Source organism: Gavia stellata, chromosome 4 (genome assembly GCF_030936135.1).
Source record: "Gavia stellata isolate bGavSte3 chromosome 4, bGavSte3.hap2, whole genome shotgun sequence".
NCBI classification, from domain to species: Eukaryota; Metazoa; Chordata; class Aves; order Gaviiformes; family Gaviidae; genus Gavia; species Gavia stellata.
In genome coordinates this window covers 79,159,869-79,179,115 of record NC_082597.1, presented here as the reverse complement: position 1 = coordinate 79,179,115, position 19,247 = coordinate 79,159,869, and the positions used below count along the sequence as shown (strand labels likewise).

Below are 19,247 nucleotides of genomic sequence, written 5' to 3'. Positions count from 1 at the left end.
AGAATTAATCCATCTAGGAAAATCAAAAGCCAGCCACTCACAATACAGTAATCAGCATGTTCTCCACTGTGAAAGCCCTACATTTCCCATTTAGAAAACACGACTATTACTCCATTATGTACCGAAACACACAAACCCCCTTTATTTATTTGTGTTTGTTATTATTTGGCTTATATTTATTTATGGGTTTGTGTGTATTCCATTGGTGGGTACACACCATCAAGTTAAAAAAAAACCCCAAACCCGTCTATTCCCAACTGCTTAAAAGGAAAAAGGAACTCCCACTGCTTTTTCCACAACCAAAGTTCTTTCTGGATTTGCTTTGTGAACAGGATTTTAACTCTTTATTAGCCTAAATAGAAGGAAATTCTTGGCATTTTTTTTTTTCTTACACAGAAAGTTCATTTTCTGTTCAGGATAATTATGTTATTTTTTTCTCAGTTTGTTAAATTATCTAACATGAGTTTCCTAAGTAGTGGTGCTAAAATAAAAATGTTTGAGGTTTTATAATTACTCAATTGAAAACAACTTCACTTTATTTCTAGGTGCTATGACATTTGATGCTCCTTTGTTAGCAAAAATTTAGTTCTTTCCTTTTAAAGTTGAGTGATGTAGCCTTCTGAATAAACCCAATTTTTTTTAAGAGTAAAATTCTATTTTTTGCCTTTTAGGTGCTAGAAGTATGAATTTTCCATTCTGTTATGGAGATGAAGATTAAAAAACCCAAACAAAACCAGCTGTAAATCTTATGTGACACAGTAGTTAAACTGCTAAATGAATTCTGTGCTAAACACAAGAATTAAGGCTTATGGAAATCATTGAGAAACCACAATCTGATAGAGCATGTCTTCAGGAAGAACCAAAACCGTATATCCTTTTCCATTCAGCTAGCAAAAGGCACCTACCTGTATAACAAATGACTTTATAAACCAGCACTTAAACACAACAGTTTCTAATATCCTCTGAAATGTTCCTGTCAAATTATTTTTAAAACGCAAATAAAGCACTTGGTTTTAGCAAAGAATAAATATGAATATAAGCAAAGAACACTTTTCTCCCCCTTACTTTTTAAAGTACGAAGTCACTACAAGCAACAAAAGTTACAGTCTTTGTTCGTACTGCCATTATTCCTTTATATACATCCTTTACATAATAAGACAGCAGAGGTTTAGAGCATTGCCTTTAAAACCAACAGGTGACTAAAATCCCACTAGGTCAATTCCATAGTCCCACCTGGTGAACATGGCAGACACTGAAATCTTACGGTTAACTTGAAAAGATCTTAGTAGTCCGGCTAAACTCACCATCAGTTTTAAGTATTACTATATATTTCTCATAGTTCAAAGTACTGTGTGCTTTTTTTCTATTTTTAAATCAAAAAAACGAATTGGAGGAGCAAAAGCTGATGCACATGGCTGAGTGTCTGTTACATGTACATGTAGTTTTAGGACATAATCCTGCCTTTCCATTTAAGAATGTCATTGAAAGACGACAACAACATGAACAATTTAACTTTTCTGGGACCTTCCTGTTAGACACAACTGAAGAGAACCAAATGACAGCAATGATATACAAGTGCTAGTAATACTAAGCTGTAATTTTGTTTTGCTTCTGCATGGAGGATTACATTTTTTGGCTACCAGGGCAAAGCTATGGCACACACAGAGTTAACCGTGCCCCCCACCCTTTCTTCACCCCCCCTTTTCCCCCCCATCTCATTCATGCCACATTCCACAGTGGCAGGGTCCAACAACAATATAGGAGGGTACCCAAAATGAAGAGGCAGGGCCTTCCATTCTTCTGCCTCTCTTGAATTAATTAACTGGAAATGAGTTTTGTCAATGTTTTGGAAAGGCAGAGGGGTGAAAAGAAACTGCTAGAATTAATCACAGTGAGAAACTACCTCTTCAGCAGTCTGCCAGAGTTCAGAAAACCCATGAGAAGTGCAAAATAAAAGGAAAGTGGGCTGACTTACCATCCAAAGGAACAAATAAAATTCAAACAAACACCCAAGTCTCCAAAACAGAGACATGCCCCAGTGCAAAGGAATGTAGCATCTGTTGCCACAACAGCTTCAGCTTTGTTTTTAATATACTTGTCATGAAGACTGAAAGGTAACAAGGTAGAAAAGACAATTTACTAATAATTTAAATACACAGAAGGCATGTTGTGCTTAATTCGCTAAGTATTTATGTACATCCAGTGTTCCACTGATCCCTTACATAAGCAAAGGTATTTAAGCAGTATGATTGAAAATGAGTAACTTTCATTGTTTAGCCCTGACTCAGCATAGATCTTTTAAACGGAGAAGGCAGACTGCAAAGCAGTTATTTCTTTGTTGAGTTTTTAATGATAGTTATGTCCAGGTTCAGCAATGGAAACTACAACAACTCAATACTGCAGGCATGACATCTTTCTACTAACAAAACAAGAAAGTAATGAAATTTCAACCATCTAAAAAGAAGGATCTTTTTCCATAGGTTAATTTACCTAGGTATTTAGAAAATGCGTAGGTGTCCTTTTGTTTACAACAGTGAGGCAGAAGTATCATTTGGCAGTTTTGCTGAGAATGAACGTAACACTTCCAGCAGACTGGACCTAAAACTAAAGAAATCTTGATTGCCTGAGCAGGGAAAAATATTTTAAAAGAGAAATCCTCTTTTAATCATTTGGCTGTTCTTAATTTTTTGTTCATGAGGGCTTTTTCCTGGCAGATCTCAGAATTAACTTGTCATCTCGTTTCTCTATCTCTAAACCCATACTCTCAAGGGCAGAATTGTCTGCCAGCCCCTGCTCCTCCATCTGCGCAATAAGCTCTTGGTTTCTCTCGTTCCGTTCAGTGAGATTTCGGATAGCATATACTGCCCACTGGTTCACAACTGTTGGACAAAGTTAAGGATCATTTATATATTTAAAGATGAAACAATGCTTATTTTATTACTGCACTCCCCTCCCCCTGCCACCCCCCACCCCCTCAAACCCCGAAAACCAGTAGAAATGAAGGGTTAGAAAAAGTAAGACATTTACAGGCAATGACTCTGAACCTGCAAATACTTGCATATGAGGTAATTTAGGTTTAAATGAGGTATGCCCATTAACTTCAGGCAAGTTTACTAGGTTTTATCTGGAATAAAAAAAAAAACAACCAACAAAATACAAATGAACTGCAGGAATTAAAAGGACATATTGTTTTAAACCGAAATTACAGTTAATTGAAATGTTCCGATGATCTTCCTAGTGAGATTAAAAAAAAAAAAGTCAGTCATTGTGTTTATGATCCGAACACTTCGACACTGCACTTCCAAGAACTGGCAAACAAAATGAGCTGTAAATCAGGTACAAGAAAGAAGACAACTATTATTTTCACTGTACAAGTTGAAGAAATGTAGAAAAAGAGAAGCACATCCTATCCAGGTTAACAACTGAAAATAGCACAAACAATGTGGGAGACACTTAAAAATATTTGACTTCTAATGTTATCTAAACTCTGTCCTTTGTGCCTGGGTGCTTTTACAAACTTGCCAACAGAACAGACACTAAGATCACCAGCAGGTAGCTCGTGCTTATGTTTAAATGGGCACAAGCTGCAACTCATTCACCTTCTAAGGTGGTCCCTTGAGGCCAGGATTGAGGCACATGTCAGGGCCATAGACAAAGGATTTAAATTCCCAGGATTATCAGTCAGGCATCTTCCAAGTGAACTACAGTGTTCATTTTATGAAGTGTCAGAGATGTTAGCCCGAATTCTGCAGCTGAAAAGCTATGTTATGATATAATCTTTCCCAAGTTACCCATATGGGAGGCAAACCATTCTGAATCACACAAAAGTGGTTTGCCTGCAGGGCACCAATTATTTACTACATGTAGCTTCACATCCAGTAGAAGAATATGCATAATTTACTCATCTCCTTGACGTCTTTTGGGTTGGACAGTGTCTAAGCGCCGAGATAAGATAGTGTTCTTATGGGCATTTGCCAGGGGGTGACTGGAGGGGAAAACTCCTCAGTTGTGGAAGATGGGAACTTCAGCCAAAACAATGAAATACAGGAACTGGACTTTCTTACACAATCTATCATGACAGCATCTGGAAAATCCAGTACCACTGTGTGCACATTCTTACAGCAGCAGTCTTGCCATTTGCTCTGTGCACCTTGCGCCGACTGTTGTGCCTACCTTGCTGCCACCTCCAACGAGCCCTTAGGCTTATACCCTTTCAGCAGAGGCAGTCTTTCATGCCGGGTTGTTGGATGCACCAGGCAATGTGGATGCATGTAGCAGAAGCAGCTTTCTTAATATAAGACCAGGTCCTGCCTTCACAAGCTTACATTTTAAGAGAGGGGAAGTGATAAACTGAGAATACAGGAGACCAAAAAAAAAGTTTACGACCATAGCTAACCACAGCGCTACTTAGATGCCAAAAAAGAACAGAGAAGGGACTGAAATAAAAAGCATACAAGGAATCCTCAACAGAGAGAGAAGGGTTTAGATGAAGAGTAGCTTGGACAAACATCACAGGAAACATACATGCTAGGGAACAATCCTGCATCAGCATGCACCAGTGAAACAGCCCCCTGCCTTTTAATAGCAGTTTATATTTATTTTCACATTCAAGCAGCCCAGAACTGAAAATCAAAAATGGCAAAGCAGTAACAACCATACGGCTTTTTTCTGACAGAGTTTCAGAGATTCAGCTTTGTCAGGAAACATGCTGCACACCTCCTTCATTTAAAAAATTCTGGCGTGCGGTAATGACAGAGGAGAGAAATTAAGAAAAAAAAATAAATTATGTATCACATCAAAGCCTTAACAGGTGAAGATGACAGAGAATATCAATGTATTCTCTTCTGTCAGTGCATCACTACTATAGCTAAGTGAAAAGACAAATGCCAAGCTACATTCAAGTAACATAAACGGAATATTTCCACTGAAGATTACATTTGAGTATACAAAACAACAATAGAATACCAAAGAAATAGAATCATATATGAGCAGAATCTCACTCATCAGCTCCAAAGGTGAGAAGATATTTCAGAATAGTAAAGTATGCAAGCTGATATATGCAGACGAACAAAGGCTGACACCTAGCAGGTCTTTCCAAGGTCTGGTTTAGCGCATTTCACGGGTGCCACAAATTAACGTGAAGTTCACCCAATGGACTCTGAGAAACATGGTACCACCCTCCCTGGCTCTGCTCCTGGGATGAGGAGCAGACTTCTCTTGTTGTGTTTCTAAAATACAGCTCTACATAAAGTACAGCACTTGCATAAAAGAATACCTCCTAAAACAATAAAAGTAATTTTCAAAGAGTGACAGTTCTCAATCACGCAAAGTGCCACACAGAGAAAAAAGTACTCTCAAAAAACATTTTTGTGTATTAGCCTTGCGAATAATCCTGTAACCATCATCTTTATGTCCTTCAACACAAAAACACTGCTAAACCCCACAGCAAATGATGTTTTCCTATTATCATATCCATTCATGCTTACATAATATCTAAGACAACCCCATTATCTTATGAACTCTATCATCATTATGGCATTTATCATTATTGACTACTGTAGCTGAAGCTGCAAAACGGTTTCAATAACGTTTTCACTCATTCAAAAACTCTTTTCTGTATGTAGGTTTTCCATTGTAAATTCAGCCATGAATATGCATGATTTCCCTTGTTCACATGCTGTGTGAGGCTAAGACCTTTGGATGGCTGTGTGCAGACCTAGACAGACTTAAGTGTCAGCAGAGATTAAAGCTAGTCCCCAGCTAATATTCACATTACCCTCTTGCTCCTCTCCAAAGACAGAGACACAGAGAGAAAATTAAACATATTCTAGAGTCTCTAATCCTACCAACACTTTAAGCACTTTATTGTATGCTCAGCTTTAGAAACACAGCTTCTAAAGTTTCCATAGTTACTACAAATAAGAGCATGAGCCGGTTTGTTGTGAAACTGCATAAAAGAAAAGAAATGCAGCAAGCACAGTAGATCTGATTGCGTAGACTTGTCTAGATTTTTCCAACAGGACATATTGCACTCTCAAATTAATTAATATTATAGACAAGTGAAGATTACAATATCTCTGTCACAGTGCAGAGGGCATAAAAAAGAAAGAAAAAAATTCATTTTATCTTGCAGGAGCTTCATTACTAGACTACCTGTGTTTAGGGAATGAAAGCGAGCATTTGTATGCATTTATAGCAACTCTTTTTCAAAATACTTCAGTACTGTATGCTATGGGATTCCTGTGTTATTTTGACTTACACAAACAATTACAAAACTGAATCAACTTGCCCTGTGTTCCATACTTGTGTAACATCTTCATACAGCAATTTAAAATTTATAATCTAAACTCCCCTGGGTCATAACTTCAGTTCTCAGGGAGGGGGGAATACAGATACTGTTTATCTGGAATCAACGTAAACCATGAAAATCTATGCCACTAAATCCCGTGGAAGTTTTGCCATTGACTGCAAAGGGAACTCTTCACAATTCTCATTTCTTTTCATATGGATTCTGCTACAAGAGGTTGCTAGAGTCAATGCTAGCAATAGCATGGTGACTCTTTTATAAGTTTAACGGTGTGTGAAAATACAACCACATACTGTCAGGAGTCGCTAACCAATATCCTATTGCGATGCATTTCTGGAGAGGAGGACTTACAAACCATTTCCCGAAGAGAGTATTCCAGCTTTTCATTCTCATATTAGGAGGTCCAATTTAGACTAAATGTTATTGGCAAGTCTCTTGCAGCCATCAGGACCTCTATGAATTGTTCTAGAAAACAATTTGGATTCTATAGATGAAAGATAGTAGACATAATTATTAATGAAGTTTGAATCTGACAAGGTAGATATACAGCAATGCATAAGTAATGTTGAAAGTATGTGGCTTGAAAAAGGCAATTAGTAAGTTTTAAAAGTTAAGTATTATCATTAACTAATACAAGATACTGAAGAGTGGTGATAAGGAGAATGAGACATGTACATCTGTTTTCTTAAGCCCCCTTGATATTTATTAATACTGAGGAATTTCTAAATATAACATCCTCAGTGGAGAGTTTGATTTATTACATAGTGTCGACAGTTTCTTTTTAGTTAGACCATTTCCTGCACTACAGTTGATTTTCAATAATTAAATGATTACTTAGGAAACTCTCTTCCTTAAGAGTCATTTGGCCTAATGAGAAAAAGAGGATATTCTTTGCCCAATTCTATTACCTCATTTAAATCACATTTTGACTATTTAAATATTAACTTCATTTTAATCAAATATAGGAAGAGATATAAAACCTTATCAAGAAACACAACCCACACGGGTTGGAACCCTAGTCAAACGGGCTGTTTATGCAACAGCTAAAGCCACCTAACTTCTCTAAGAGCTTTTCTGGAACAGGTCTATATGGGTAAAACCCAGAGATAATGAAAATACAATTCTTTTTAATTGTATTTCTTTCAGTTCTTCAACAAGTAATCCAATTATCATTAAAACTTCTGCAGACAAGAATGAAATACTAAAGCGTCACCATTAGAAGAATCACTTCCACTTACAGACCTGACTGGACCACACTGAAAAGACAGAAACCATTTCCCCTTCAAGTCTTTCAGTCCTTTTAAGTACTTCTGTTTCACAGCAACTTGAAGATAATTCTTTTCACCATTAAAAAAGGTCTCTAGACAGCTACCACAACTGTTAATCACAGTTCAGATCACTGTGTCGTGATTGCCCACACGTAGTAGACAGTCATGATTTTGGTCCCTCACAGTCAGCCAAATTGCTTACAAAGCCCTACAAGTTTCTTCCTGTTGGGGGTTGTAGTAGTTTTATGAAGTCCTAGAAGCTGTATAAAATGACAGCAATTCCTTAAAACTCCTCCTTTACCTTTTTTACATAACTTTTACTTCTGTTTAAGACGTTACCAAAAAAGTACAGAAAATGTAAAGAACGAAAGGTTTTATCTTAATTCATTTACTTAAAGAAGCTAATTAATATTTTTAGAATTAATATTTTGGATTCTATTTATTCCCAACATTAAATCATCAGCATCAGGAAACTTCAGAAATTCAGCCTATAAAAACTTAAAACACTCTGCTTAAAAGTTGGAATAAAAAGGTCTAAAATATTTTGGCTGCCTGTATTTTTATTTATTCCGTATCAGTTATTATCATCTATTATTGCAGTCACCACATTCTGGGGTTAAAGGCTAGAAACAGGCAGTGTCTATCAGCTGGGAATGTTCATCCTTCCCCTGTTTGACCCGGCTCTTGTAGAGCAGACACAGCACAACACCTTGGAGGCTTCTAGGTTAGACGAGGAGAGGCACCATTGGATGCTGGAAGAGGCATTTATTCCTGACCACACTTTTTAGGGATAAGATTTGTAACACTGGGGAACCTAAAGCAGAGGTCCATTTCTGCTCCAGGTAACTCTCACCTGGTCCAAGAGCGATCGATCAGTAGGAGGGGTGGACCATCCACCACCAACCAAGCTTCAATCTCCACCACTACGTGGCAGCAAAGCTTCACTGGAGATGCATGAAACAAGGCTCCCACTCCTTCCTGGGACAGGAAGACCAGGGCAGGCTGCTGATGCTTACTGCAAGCACTCCCCATACAAATTTGCCTCCACAGAACAGTTTGGTCAAGACAGAAAGCCTACACCCGAAAACCTGAACTGGAGTTTGCAGCTCCAATTCCACTCTGTAGAAGAACATTGGTTTGCTAGAGAAAGATCTCCAGTGATGCCATCTCAGAATAGACACATGGGCAAAGCTACTCAGTTTAAAGTAATCAAAATAGTTTCAATGCTAAGGCAACATTCTCTGTAATTCACAGCCTACAGGAATTAGGAAACATCCATAGCAGAAAATAATTGTACATTAAATATTTTTTCCAGTTCCCACGTCTTCACTAACCTCCCACACTAGCAGTTATCTCTTCCTTTAACAGACAAACACCATCTTTCTGCCTACCTATATTTATACCAGACTCTGAACATCCCACCTATCATCTGTAATGATGAATCAATTTCTTAAAGTGTTCCTTGTGGGATACAGGTTTCTTTAAAATGGGACTGATATCTTCTGTATAATCAGACAGGCATGTTATATCTCACGTACAACTTCACTGAAAGTTCAGCCATTTAAGTATCTATGGCCAACAAATATACTTTAAGACCAGAATGGACAATTATATTTCTTTTGCCCAATTTCTTTTGCACAGAACACAGACAACCAAAGGCCAGTCAGTCTTGAAATCAAGCTTCTCAATTCTGTTTCATGTACAAGATATTTTCATGCCTTTTCCTGAAAGACAGCCAATCTTGACTGGGAGATTTCACTGTGTCCCTAAATAAACTGTTCCAGTGGGTAAATATTCATTACAGCCTGTGATTTATTTCTGGTTTAGATTTGTTTAGAATTGTTTCCAAACACTGATTTTCATTACAGATTAAAAAAAACCCCAACTCACAGATCATAATCAAGGCACTCGGTAAGGATCTTTTGCATGAACCAAAGAGAACCTGAGGGAGATATTCCAAGCTTTGCATAATTCTTATACCTCTTCCCTCCATTTGTATTTTTCAGCATCCCTTTTGAAGCACAGGCACCAGAGCTATGTAACAAATTCTGTCAAAATTGGCCATATGGCTGATTACAGACGCAACGCAGTTGTCTGCTCCTTCTGGCTATTAATAATTCAGAAAAAGTAAAAAACAAAAGCTCCCAACATTCAGCTGCCCTCTCACTCCTAGCTACACTCTTACCAAGAAGAGTCCAAGCTCTCTACAAGTTATTCGGAAACACATTTTCAGCACTGTCCCATTCTGACACCCCGACCCAAATCACGAGGCTCATTCTTAGTTCCAAGGCTTGACTGCTTTTAACCACATACTCAGCTAAATAGTACCCAATGTTCACTGAAGTGCTGTTTACCACTTCAGCAATTTGGGTTACTAAGGCATTTCTTACCTAGAGCAATGTGGGGATTTTTCTCCCTAGATCACTAGTATTTCTAGGTTAACATTACATAAGACACCACTGAACAGTATTATATACCCAGATTGCTATTAGTCTTTAATGCCTGCCAGCTAAACAACATTTAATCCATATTCTATGTGCCTCCTTTCATGCTCTACGGGACTTAAAAGCACAGTGCCAACACACCTTAGTATACTATGAAATTAAACACAAAATTTCGGTCAAGTACTCCAGAGCTACAAAACCCATAGTACATGTTTAGCTCTGTCAGGCTATTTTTATTATAATGCCTCTTATGCCAAAACTTACAGAACTTTAAAAAAAAATTAAGCCATAACCTCTAGTTTGTTTTACTTTTTCCTATACTCAGACTTGTAATACTAGCTTAAACCCATGAATACGACACATTCATTTTTGCTGTTTAGGCTGCCAATCTTTTTTAAAATTATGACTTAGATTTTTAATAGAAACCCATAATTTATGAGTAACTATAAATCATCTGGTTTTAAAACAGAAAGAATCACACTTTTGATCAATCTCAAGCTAATGCTCCACAGTTACAATATTCTGTTCTTACAGTCCCTTCTATTACACTAATCCCATTTTAAGAATTCAAGACCACTAAATCTGTTAGTTATCTATAAGAGGTACCAGAGAGTTAGCAGGTTGTTACATTACAAAGAAAAAGCTTCAATCGCTGTTACCTAACTGTTAAAAATGCCTTAGCTTATCTTCTTTTCCCAGGTACAGAAAAAAAACGCAGAATTCCATTAAGTTGAAACTCCTGTATCAAATTACTATTAAAACCTACCACAAACATTGAGATGTAAAGCACTAAAGCATAGGGGAATGGTAATTGTGTTCACTAACTGATTAAATATCAGGCAGACTGTAGTAATTTTAAATTTCCTTGGACACGTAAAGAAAAAAGATCCACCTACACACAGAAATATATTCATGTGCATTTATATGCATACATATAGAAATAAACAACTTCTCTAAAATGCTTTAAAATGGAAATTACAGCAATCAAATAAAACTTTCAAAAATTTGGCACCAGACTCAAAAACCCAACCTAGTTAATACCTGAGATGTGGTCAAGCGAATTATAAATTATCACTCTAAGGTAGATGACAAGATAAGCTGACTCACAATTTGGATAGAACCTCTTTTTCTATTTATATTCTCTGGAGATTAATCTATTTATATACATTCAACAAGGATCTGTATGCCAGCTTATCTATCAGCATTGAACTTGAGTATTTTATTGATTCAGGGTCTCTGAATAATTTATGTGGCATAACTCCCACCCCTGCTGCTTTTGGTAATTTCAAACATCACTTTATGAGAAAGAATCCAAACAATGAAGGTAAATGAAACTCCAGTTCTAGTCTCATAGACACCAGATGATGTCCAGCGTGCATCCAAAAATAACAACAGTTAAATAAATGGGTGTTTTGAAAGATGCAACTAAATTATAACCAACTAAGTTTTTTCTCCCATGTTTTGCAAAATAGCTATTAGCCACAATTATACCTGCTACAATTTCAGGAAATGGTTGCACCTCCTTGAAGAAATCTCAGAACACCAAGAGACAAGAACAAGACAACAAGGTCAGTGGAATGGATTGCAAACATATCCTTAGTGAGAAAGGAAAGGTTAGATTTGGGAAACCATTTTGGAAATAGAAAGAACAAAGTCTAAACAAAGATCTGGGAGGTGAGGGAAAACGATTTAAGGATCAGGAAGGAGGCACACAGGACAATGCATTCACCAGCTGAAGTTACAGATTGTTTTAATAATAGTGACCGAAAATAGGACAACAGAAAAATGTCAGAATAAAGATATTATGCAAAGCATTGGCCATATGACATCTGAATATTCTTTGGAGGCATGCAAGAAACAATGTCAAGAAGACAGACTGAAATATGATAAGGCGGTTGTAGAAGGCATTCCATTCTCAACAATATTTTTGAACCACTCCTAGCTTTATTTAAAAAAACCAAAAACCTTTGGGTCTCAAATTTCTAGTGCTCCGTCTCAGCCCAGAGGGGAATTTTTCAAAAGAAAGTCTACAGAAAAAATTAAGCAAGCTGTTTGAGCTATAAAAGCAGTGAAATATTATATTTTCTCTGTTTCTTTTTTTTTTTTTTTTTTTTTTGGTGCTCCTGGTAACTAAAGATCTGCTTTCTTTCAAGAATTCAAGCCTGTCATGGATTTAAATCCACCAAGAGGATTAGGGCAGAGGACAAATATGACAATATTTGGTTTAGAAATAGAGTTATTAACTTTAATTCCTCACTTTTACATGCATGAGTTGGTGCCTACAGAGATTACTCTTCTCAAGGGATTAGAAATATTATAATGTAACATTTGAAAGAGTCTTCTTGCATTCTGTATACTTCTCAAACTTTCTCCAGCTCTAAGATCACACAGATTTCTTAATGATGGTAGTTGTCACTTACTGGATCTGGGTAGAAGTGAGATACTGAAGAACAGACTTCATATTTACATCTCCGCAAATCTGCTTTAGTAGTTTATATACTGTCAAGAAAATTAATAACCTCCCCCCCCCCCCCCCCAACCTCTGAATTTCAGTATTTAACCATCCTGCAGATGCACTAAATAAATTGCATATTGAAATTATGGCATCAGCAACCTGAAATATACCATTAGGAATTATTACTCCGCTAAATGTCCAAACACAAAATTTAATCTGTGGTCGTTTCTGGAAGAAAAAAAGGGAGAGCGCTTTCATTTCCCAGAGTATCTTTTCCTGTATTACACCCCGCATTCCTCCTGTGGTCTTACTCTTTTTCATGTTAAAGAGAACTTTGCATTTGACAAGAAAAAATCTGTTCTTGGGGAACAGTGTGGATTACTGATACAGCTAGTAGACGTAGAACATCTCACAAGAAAACTTCACATTTTTCATTCTAAAGTAAACATTTTCTTACAACAAACATTTCAGAAGTGCAGTCTTTGAGTCAGAAGTTAAATCTACCAAATATGCTTAATCCTGACGTAGTTTTTTTTCTTGGTTCTTCACCTTTAGGCGAGTTCTGTTCCAAAGAGTTTGCAACATACAGAAAAGATAAACAATGGGTTAAGACATGGAAGTTGTATTATCCCAACTCTTCAGACGTGAAGCCAATGTCAAGTGTGATCTAAAACAGGATTAGGTTACACGAATGCCTCCTGTACCCTTTTCAACAGGGACCATGCACCTAGTTCCTCCCCCTTCAGAGCTTTACAATAATCCCACTTTGGAGACTTTACTCAATATTGTATAGGAAAACCCTACTTAGAATGAAATCCAGACCTCTTTAGTCCATTAATGCTTCTGTAAGAACAAGACCTGTTACTTCCAATGCTTCTTTCAAGAGCATAAAGACAATTTGATGCATAGTGACAGAAATAGGCATTGGTGGGCAGAGGACCTTCCCAAATAAAACCAAAAGTAGTGTTTGGGAATAGCTGTGTTTTTCCCCTTTCACCATGAGAAATAACAAGAAGGTTGAAGCCTCTTGGGAATCATTTAGGAAACTGGCCCACCGCTACAGCTAAAAAACCCCTTATCATACAACACTGAGGGATTCCCTTGTGAGCCACACAGACCCCTAGGCTCCATTAGTATCTAACAAACTATAGCTATAAAGAATTCACAGCAACTTGCAGGAACAGGATATGATTTGGTCTGCTGAATAAGGTGAAAGAAATAAGCCCCTCTCAGAGACTGTTCTTGCTCAATGAATAACCACACTTGTACCTGTTCAGTTTCCAGTCTGACCAGTTCATCTGAATATAACTGTAAGATATAGAGAAGGAGCTAAGTTTCGTGCATATGCCACAAACCAGAAATCCTCCACTTTCTCCAGGGTTTTAGAGAAGAATTCTCAGCATGTAGGAGTTGAATTGGACTGAACTGGAGTATGGCAGTGATTTCTTCTTGCTTGACCATTTTTTTCATTCTAGTTCAATCTATGGTAGTTGGCTGCCACTCAGTTGGTATTTTGTATTGTCTGTGGCCCTAGGAACCTAAAGGTTCAGGCCAACATATTTCTGTTCTTTACCTGTGCTGACTAGACCCATTCTTCCACTGCCAACCTCAACCACTGCTAGGTCACTAAAAGCTTACTATCTACCTTTTGTTAAAGTCCTAGTGACAATCAGTACTGGTTTACAGAAAATAAGATTCTAACAGTGCTCTGTGTCCGAGGATAAGGGCTACAGCAGCGCCAACCTGTGACAATGCAAAACTTTAGCCGTCTACCAGAGAATACACTTTCATTCAGCCCAGGCAGACTTCGGACTTACTTGTGCAGCAAGGCAAGTGTCAACTGGATGAGGAAAAGGGTAATTTCTTCCAAGTGGGCAGAACTTGACTGGGCATGAGGAAGTCATTACTGCTTTCGTCAGTAGTCTAGGTCCTTTGCACTGACCATATCCACTGAAATAACGTGATTTTATGTATGCTTATGAAAATACAGACTCAAATAGGTCACCTCAAACTACTAAACGCATTGGCAGTGCCTAACGTGAGCTTTCCAAACAAAGGCAACCATTACTGATGTAACATTATGCTGTATTTTCTTGCCAGCATACATGAGGTAGCCACATTTACGTAAAAATGCTCAACTATATGATGGTTTACTCTAAAACGTTAACTCACACTCCTGTTTTTGCTTTCTACTGGCTTCTATTCAGCTGTGAGGCTTTTTTACAGTATGTGGCCTGTTTTAGGTTGCACTCTATAACTTGGAAATAAAATGTCTGTCAGCTCCCCCAAAAGTCTTTGCTGGCATCTCACAAAAACAAACTGCCATTGTTGTAGACCATAGCAACTTGATTTCTTCTAGCTTTAGCCAGAAGTTTCATGAACCACAATTATACTTGCTGCTGCCACGAAGTCAAAAGTATTTTCAATCTACCTCTCAGATGACTTTCAAACTGAACATAATAGAAGAAGCTTAGGGAAGCAGTATCTGAACATTAACTTGCATTTTCTACATTTTCATCCCTTATTCAAACTAAGGGGCCTATGTATGGATATCCACAGCAACCACAGGTTTTCCTTTCACAAATGCTGAAAATTCTTAGTCCTAAAACATAGCCATCTGGGTGTTTACTCATATATATAATACATCTATATGTGTGCGTGTACACACACACGCTCTACACAGCAGGATCTATTTTATTCAAGTATGACTGCACTTTTGGCCAACAGAAAAACATGTCTGATTAAGGGTTAATATAAAATGGACACTTACATAAGGTCATTCCAATTAAATTCGGACACTCACAAAACCAATTTACCAAGAGACCTACTATAAGAATCTCAAAAGGTTAAGGTTGGCTATTATCCTGAAAAAACAAGAATATTCCATTGTCAAAACTGCATTTCACTTCTGATTTTCAAGTTTTAACAGTTTAACTAACAGCTATTACATTGTAGTACTTTGGATAATATATTTTTTCCTAAAATATTAATAAATATTTTTAAGGACAGACATTAAATTAAAAAAAAAAAAAAAGAGAGAAGGCACATCTGTGTGTGTTACTCATGACCTTAAATGTTAGGAAGGAGTAAAAAAAAAGCAGACAACTTAGTTAAGATAAAGTGAAAGTCTTCAATAATAAACAGGTTAGTTTATTTCAAGTCTTTCATAAGCACCTTTTTTGTATGATTAGGGTCAATAGTCTTTTGACCAGAATGGGCTGGCCTCCCTCCTTATGTTTGCCTTAAGCAAGCGGAATCTGTGAAAGGTCAGAAATGAAGCTGGAAGGAGCAGTAAGAGATTAGGACGAGGTAAAAGACAAGAACAAAAAGAAGGGCTCTTGTCTGATGCTAGAGCCTGTCAGAGATGAGGTAGATGGTGGCTCGGAGAGCAAAATAGAAGATATTTTAATTTAGAACACCTTTTCAACCCAAATAACCTGAAAAGCAGGATCTGGAGTAAATTTTTTACTGGTATTACCCAGATAGGCATCTCTGCTATTCTGTGGCAGGTTAAATTTATTTGTTTTTAAACACAGGTTACATAAGTAAAGCACAACGCTCCCAACTTTTCAGAAGCAGAACAAGAAACTGAATTTTCAAAACCAAAAATCTATCGTATGAAAGAACCTCACCCTAATCTAAAGGCAAACAAGTCCACCTGCATTTTGAAACAACCTTTTTTCTTTTGAATACAGAAGGACAGTTATGATTAGGATACAGCCAATCCAAGATGGAAGATTTAAAGGCTATAGAAAAAGTTAAAGTGACATTCAATCTCCTCTGAAGTTTAACTCTTCAGACCCCAAGCTCTGTAATGAACTGCATCTCCCCAGTCTCACTCTACGTCTTCCCCTGTGCTAAAAGCCTGATAGCTAACAGTTGAAAATCTGGCATCTTTCAGCATTTCTCCATTGAATTTACTTGGAACCATGGAAAGTTACAGTAGCTGAAAATTTAAAATACAAATTCAAACAGTCTTTGCAAGAGGTACAGAAAATTTCTTCTTAACTCTCCATAATCATCTTCCTGTCTGTTACTAACGAGGCTGGGTTTTTTTGTTGCTTTTACTCATGAAATGCCCTGAAGGAAAGAAGTACTATTTGTTAGTATAAATGTAAAAGATACAAGCCTGCCCGAGATGTAATTAGACAAGATAACAGTTCTTGCAAACTGGGCACTGAAAGATGAATTCAAACCTAAAAAGCTGAAGCAATGCAAACATGTCAGTTGAGCTTCAGCTAGCAATCTCAAAAGCTATGAACCTCCTGATATTTCTATGCACATTACAGAACTGTTCAGGATCTCAAAGGATGCAATTTTAAAGGTAATGACAGGTTTACAAAGGAATTTATTTTAGGATAAAAGCAGATCAATTTCCTCTTTCAGTATGCCTCCATACACTACAAATAAAAAGATTTATCAAAGGATTTCTCCTCTCAAAGGTAATAAGGAGCTCTTTTAACATCTAACATGGCAGTCTAGCTTCTCCTGATGAATTGCATACTTCAGGGAAATGAATTTTTTTTCCAATCCAGAAAAAAAATCATCCCATCACTTTTACCACAAAAGTTACATTTTTCTCTGGAAAATTTTGTTTGTGTAATTTGAAGGCAGATCTTAGTAACTAAAATGTAGAAAATCAGTATATCAACTCTGTTTTCAGTAGAAAATGTAATGACATCTTAACTGTAGAGCATGGGCGTCTCCGAAACAGATAAAGCTCAAACAAAAATGTGCATCTACAAAGACTTTACTAAGAAATCTAAGAAGTTCTTATATAAAAGGAATCTGGATGAAACTTTTTCCAGTCAGCTTTATCCAAGGAAAAAATCCAAGTAACACAGCCTGAAACCACAAAAACAGGCATTAGAAACAAGAACGTAAAGAGAAGTTTCTGGACATGACTCCCCAAAGGAACCCTGGCTGAAGAGCTACACCAAGCCTTCCCTCGCAGCTTGCTACATCGCCTTGGCAAACTGCAGCACCACTGAGGGATCATATTCAAATTTCAGCAACTCTCTCAACACCCAGCTCAAGAGCTGTCTAAATACTTCCTTTTAATTCATCTTCCTTGAAAAGAGAAAAGAGACGAAATATATTCACTCTCGATCACAAAGTTACAATATAGGCAATTTTAGGGTGTTTCAATTTTAAGCAAGTAGGCATTCAAATCTTAGCAAGAGTATTGCTCTGGTTTACAAGCATCACAAAATAGATTTGTGCCAGACAGGACTGGGTGCACAGAGGGAGGAGAGAAACAGTTGAATCTCTTCAGAAGATGGTTATGCAATGGAGTCAGGCACCTACATGCTACTAAGGACTTGGTTTGTGGTGTCTAGAAATAGCAGAATATACTGCAAAGCAGATGAAAGTAGAGACAGATACAAACGGCAAACTCCTCTTCTGCTTCCCTGCATAAGACATGCTGAGAACGCAGCAGATGAGGAACGTTAGAGGCAGGAGAGAAGCACGGGAGCAATAGCTTCATGTAGCACAACAGCACCTGGAATAGCTCTAGGTGAAAACAATAAACAGAGTATTAGCCAGAAGCTGCGCTCCAAAAGCTGACGCAGCAAACTTCATCACAGCAGGCTGATCCCCTCTCTGCCCAAGTGCTACTGCTTTTTCATATGCCCAAATACGGTACACTATGGGTCAGAGGTGAAAGCTCATATTAGGAGGTGTCTAGTAAGTCTTTAAAACCAAGTAAGCAAAGTTTTATCTTCCGGCAAGAAGTTTATAGTTCAACCATAAAACGTCAGCCTGTATCAAAAGGTGTAAGAAGTTCCACATTGCCCAAAATGCAGTAAAGGCTCCCATGCTATTTTATTTTCATTTCATTCAAGATCGTAAATTACAACTCTACCCTTTGAAGGCCTCAAACTTTATCCTCTTTTACTAGCAGCTAAAATGAAGGATTAATCCTAGAAAGAAATTCTAAAAGTCCTTGCACAGCTGAGCCTGCCAGCAAAGGAAGAGCAACTTGGGATCGTAACTCCTTGCTAGGTTTTCTCAGGGCTGCGCTTCTGCTTGGGGAAAGGTAACTTTCCTCGCCCTTCCCATCGCATCCAGCAGTGCCCCTTACCAGAATCGGGCCGTGGAAGTACAACTCTGCTACTCGGTGTGTTGTCAAGAGACACTGTCAGGTCTCCAACTATAGGAATAGTGATGAATGTAAAAACCTTGCATATAAAGCAACAAAGTGAATAAATCACAGGATACTTAATACCCATTGCTCCTCCACCCAGATTGTTAACATTTTGCTGACACCTATCCCTATGTTATTTCATCCTTTTAAGATATATTTACATGTAGATTATGTTCGACAGCACACAATTATGAGAATATGTAACATTTTCACAACTTTTTTGTTTTTATGATACTTGTTAAAAAGTGATCCTTTTCTGACAAATCAATTTAAAAAAACTGTTTCATGTGTTCAGTATAAGAAGGCTGACATTACTCTAGACAGGAAAGGCATTTGATTTCCAGATGCACTTATCAGAAACTTACAAGGAGCTAATGATTAAATGACAGAAAATAGCAGCTCACCCACTGAACACACCAGGAGGATTACTATGCAGTTCATGAAGAGATGGCTAAGTCTGCTTAACAGCTGTTTATCTTCAATATAAAGCTATTTCCCTCCAACAGCAACCTATCTTGGAAAGTCTCTGCTCTTAAATCCCAGGAAAAAAAATTCCCAACTATTAAGCACAATGCCATTTATATTAAAATCTCCCCAACATTTCAGTAATCTGCATCATTAATTC

The 19,247-nt window shown here is 37.5% G+C and overlaps 1 protein-coding gene across 1 annotated transcript in view; it reads right to left on the bottom strand.

The window, feature by feature from the left end:
• Positions 1 to 2,206: 2,206 nt before the first annotated feature.
• ATXN10 (ataxin 10) overlaps positions 2,207 to 19,247 on the bottom strand; it is a 106,464-nt gene continuing 89,423 nt past the window's right edge. Inside the window, 1 exon segment of the mRNA XM_059816780.1 lies at positions 2,207 to 2,879. Within this exon segment, the coding sequence (XP_059672763.1) occupies positions 2,692 to 2,879 (188 nt within the window). The 3' untranslated portion in view covers positions 2,207 to 2,691.